Source organism: Otolemur garnettii, unplaced genomic scaffold, assembly GCF_000181295.1.
Source record: "Otolemur garnettii isolate 467f Iridium unplaced genomic scaffold, OtoGar3 scaffold00016, whole genome shotgun sequence".
NCBI lineage: Eukaryota > Metazoa > Chordata > Mammalia > Primates > Galagidae > Otolemur > Otolemur garnettii.
Window position 1 is genome coordinate 28,976,433 of NW_003852411.1, and position 4,548 is coordinate 28,980,980.

General features: G+C 47.0%; 1 protein-coding gene across 4 annotated transcripts in view; it reads right to left on the reverse strand.

Annotated features, from left to right (window-relative positions):
- Nucleotides 1–4,548, reverse strand: part of LOC100944273 (carboxyl-terminal PDZ ligand of neuronal nitric oxide synthase protein) — a 291,887-nt gene that overhangs the window by 30,163 nt on the left and 257,176 nt on the right. For all 4 annotated transcript variants that reach the window (XM_012802697.2, XM_023510768.1, XM_023510769.1 and 1 more), the window contains one exon: nt 19–185. In XM_012802697.2, the coding sequence (XP_012658151.2) occupies nt 19–185 (167 nt within the window). The remainder of the gene's footprint in view (nt 1–18; nt 186–4,548) is intronic.

Consider the following 4,548-nt stretch of genomic DNA (forward strand, 5'->3'; position numbering starts at 1 on the left):
GGGCCACCTCCTTCCTACCTTGGAGCCCGTGTGGGAGATTCCTTCCTTCCCTACAGCATCCAGATCAGTTACACCGCGGCTGAATTCCAGGATGTCATTCCCCGGGAGTGGGACATCCACTGCGTCGATGTCCGTCTCCTCTGCGGTGGCCGTGGAGGCCCTCTCTGCTCCGGTGAGCTGGCGGCCTGCACAAACGACAGAGGAGTCAGGGAAGGGACACCAAGAACAAAGTCCTCCTCTCCCAGGATTTCAGCTTTCAGGTATGTCAAGCCGAGGCTTCCTGACATTTTTACACATCATTTTGCTCGAGTATGTTAATGTCCAGATCAATAAAATGTTTCCACCTTAATATCTTTTCAAAGTCAAAGGGAAAATTTCCACAAGCCTGGATGTGACAGCTTTGCCAGGTTGACATGTTTATGCTGACAAGGTGTGGGGATGCTGGAAGAAGTGGGGGTGACGGTTACCCCCACCTCATCCCAGCTCAGGAACAAAAACAGCAGAGGGAGAAAGTCCTGCCCTGGGAGCCCAGACAGGAGTCTTCTGGCCTGGCTGAAACCTGTTGGACAAGGAGCCAGTGGCCTCACTCCCTGGGCCCCAGTCTCTTCACCTACACAACCAGAGGCTCAGTTAGGCGGATGGGGAGGGAAGGCCCCGACTGACTCTGTTCCATTAGCTAAGCCACAGGGGACCAGACGTGGGTATTCAGGGTGAGCCTTGAGCAAACACTGTCTAGGGAGAAGATGCCATTAAGGGTCGAGGGGGGCAAGGAGGGGCCCATGAGAGAAATAAGGGCAGGGAGAGGTGAGGCCCCATCTTGACCCAGTGTCAGTCTGCTGGACCTCAGAGCCTGATGCTCCTGCCAAGAAGAGGCCACTGGAGGTGGCAAGGGTAGGAGTGGGGCTGCTTTTCCACACCATCCTCATCTGATTTTTCTGCTTCCCACTTTTCTTCCTCCCCACTGAAGTCAGTGACTGTGCCTTTAATCCCTGCACAGCATACAGCTTAGTGCCAGCATAGGGAGGTCTCATTATTTCTTGTTTTTCTTCCTTTCCTGATCCTACTTCTTGGAGTCTATAAAAAACATGTGATAGTTCCTGGGCATTTGAAAGGAAATGCTTTCCTTCTTTACATTTGGGATTAGGTTCATCAGTCAGGCCTCAGTCATCCAAGTGCCTGCCTTGAAGAAGTTTTCCTGGGTAAACCCATGAAAGTCAGCTGGGGAAACAAGCCTGGTATTTAAAAAGTACACAGTAGGCTTGTTTTTTGCCTTTGCAACCCTCATCAGGCTATCCCTCTACCTCCTGGAGTAGCCAGGAGGAAAAACCGAAAGGATGGTCCTGGGCATGGCCTGGGAGGGCAGCTCCTCTGCCCCTTGGTAACCAGCAGGCAGAGGGCACTGGGAGCAGCCCACCTTTTGCCACACCCCTACAGAAGTGACTTTCTTGATGACCAAGAGTTTAGCCTGAGAGGCAGAGGGGCTAATGGATAACCTGTGGCTGGTTTTTGCAGGTGAGTGGTCCTGGGAACTGAGCATCTGGTTTTCTATTTCTTTCCAGGAATAAATGGGGTGAGATTTCCATCCGCCCTCAGGAGCTGGGCTTCTGCAATGCTATGTATGGAGCACATGGTATCAGACATGCCTGACCATCGACCTGAGGCCATGCCTTTGTCCCAGTCAGGTTTTTCCTGAGGATCTGGTACAGAGAAAGTGTCCCATAAATACTGACAAAGGCAACAGTGTAGTGAACAGGGCCGCAAAACAGGGAAGTGGGCTGTAGCCTCAGAGCCCCTCACCTCTAGAGATTTTACTGATGAGGACTCAGAAGCCCCAGATACAGTTTTAGAGATTCCCCTGCCAGGTCAGGTGGAATCAGAAAATCTCTCAGGTTCTAGCTCTGCTTTTGGTGGAATCATAAAAACACAAACCGCTCAGCTATTCTGTCTGTACTAGTGCAATTCCCAAACTAAAGTAACTAAGCACAGACCATAGCGTGCCTTCTGAGGATCTCCTGCCACAAAGGTGATCATATTTGGAGTCTTGTCCAGTTAATATAGTTAGTGGGCCCAGGTCAGTATAGTCACTGAGCTGGGGTGACTGTAAGCTGGGGTAGGGATGGGTAGGCAGGGAGGACACCCTAGATAGAGGGCTGCAATCCCTGTGTGCCTGTCAGCACATCACACAAGACAGGACCTAGAGGAGGAAATTGCAGCTAATGGCCTTCAGGTCCTACCAGATAAAGGAGGAAATCTGGTATGTGCTACCTTCCTGGCACTGAAAAGCCCAAGGGACAAGAAATGGCGTCAAAAAAACTTCCAGCAATTCCACTCATGTTAACAGAGAGAAGAAAGACCAAGATTGGGGGGAAGGCCAGTGCTGCTTTCTGAGCTGCTTCATTAAACTATTTTTATCTAATACATTACATAGTAGCGAAAAGCCATCAGACATAGTAAGTCTGAAGATTAAGTTTGCAAATGTGCCACCATGTGCTTTCACTGGCAGCACTGCACAAACAACTTGGTAAAGTTTCATAATCTAGGTATATCGGTGTCTCACAAAGATGTTCATGTTAATGTGTGGTGGTGTCTTGCTGAGTGGCGTTCATTATTGTTATTGTGTGTGTTTGTGTGCTGTCACAAGAATACTGGAGCTTAAACTAGAGCAACAAACAAAAATTGGTAAATTGCTTGTTACACTTGGTTAGAGTAGATGTAAAATCAGGGACATGTTAGTCCACATTTATGGGAGTTAGGCCATGGAGAAAACGGCAGTGTAAAATGGATCACCTGTTTTTCTAAGGGGAGAGAAAGTGTCAAGAAGAGAGGTCAGGGCAGCCAGTGTCAAGCAGAACTGATGAAAACATTGCAAAAATTCATTGAGTTATGCATCAAAATCATCAGCTGACTATGAGAAGCACAGCAGACAAAGGGAACATCCACAGAGAAACAGTAAGGAAAATGTGAACTGAAAATCTTGGCCAACAACTCATGGCTCTTTTATCACGACAATGCACCAGCTCACATGGCACTGTCTATAAGGGAGTTTTTAGCCAGTAAACAAATAAGTGTATTGGAACACCTCTCTATTTACCTGATCTGCCCCCAATGACTTTTTTCTTTACCCAAAGACAAAGGAAATATTGAAAAGGCAACATTTTGATGACATTCAGGATATCAAGGGTAATACAATGACAGCTCTCATGGCCATTCCAGAAAGAGTTCCAAAAGTGCTTTGAAGGGTGGAGTAGGTGCAGGCATCAGTGCATAGCTTCCCAAGGGGAGGACTTTGAAGGTGACTGTAGTGATATTCAACAATGAGGTATGGAGCACTTTTTCTAGGATGAGTTCACAAACTTAATTATCAGATCGCATATGCTTATTTCATACGTGTTTATTAAATAGCTTCTAGGGAAAATCTAAAGGATTCAGCATGAAGATGAAAAAGCAAAATCTGTGTCTTCAATGCTTCTCCAGCCTGGCAGAAAAAACAGACAGAGAGAACAGCTGTAGCCTGAGTTTGTGTCACCTGCCAGGGAGCCACCCACAGTGCAGGACCACTGAGGAGGAGCGGTTAACTCCTAGTGCAGAGGAGAAAACACCTGAAGGAGAGCCCCGGCTAAGGCAGGTGAAGAAATGGGCAGGTGTGGAGCAGGGCAGGGCTGGGGAAGGCACCCCAGGCAGAGGGCAAGGCAGGTGCTAAAGTGGACATCTCCTCATGTCGGGGGTAAGGACCATGACTCCATAAGGAGGCCTGATCAGGGAGCGTCAGGACTTTAATCCTGAAGGACTAAAAGCAGATAATACCAAAAGATTTTCATTGTATAAGATTTCACCCTAGAGCTGGTATAGAGTATGATTTTCAACAGGTGTGCCATGGCACACTGGTATGCTGTGAGAAGATCTGAGGTGTGCTGTGAAAATTTTTAAAGATCATTAATTAAATCACTTTCAAAAGAAGTTCAAAGCACAGTAAATATATTATTTTTTAACTCTTTCTTTTTGATCAACACAATTTAAGTGTGCCATGGCAGGTTAACTATAGGTTCAAGTGTGCTATGAGATTAAAAAGGTTGAAAAACACTGGTGTAGAGGATAGATCCAGAAAGGACAGGTCAGTAATCTAAGTGATAAATGTGAGAATGAAAGCTAAGAGAGCACCAGTAACACAGAGGAGAGGCTTTGAAGAATCTTTAGGGGGCAGAAATCACAGCATCTGCTCATTGGCGCAACAAAGGGGTAGAGATACGTGTAGGGGGAGTTCTAAGACTTCTGAGTTAGTGACCGAGTGGAGATTTGCATTTGACAGGGAAAATCCAGGGGGAATAGGATTATGGCTATGCAGATGAGTTCGGTTTTAAACCTGCTATAATTGTGAGTCTATAAGAGTAGAGTTAGCTACGAGGCAGTTGGGTATGTTATGGACCGAATGTGGTATCCCTCCCAAATTCCTGTGTTGAAGCCCCAACTCCCAGTGTGATAGGATTTGGGACCTTTGGGAGGTGATGAGCTCAAGAGGGTGCAGCCTTCATGATGGGGTTAGTACCCTTA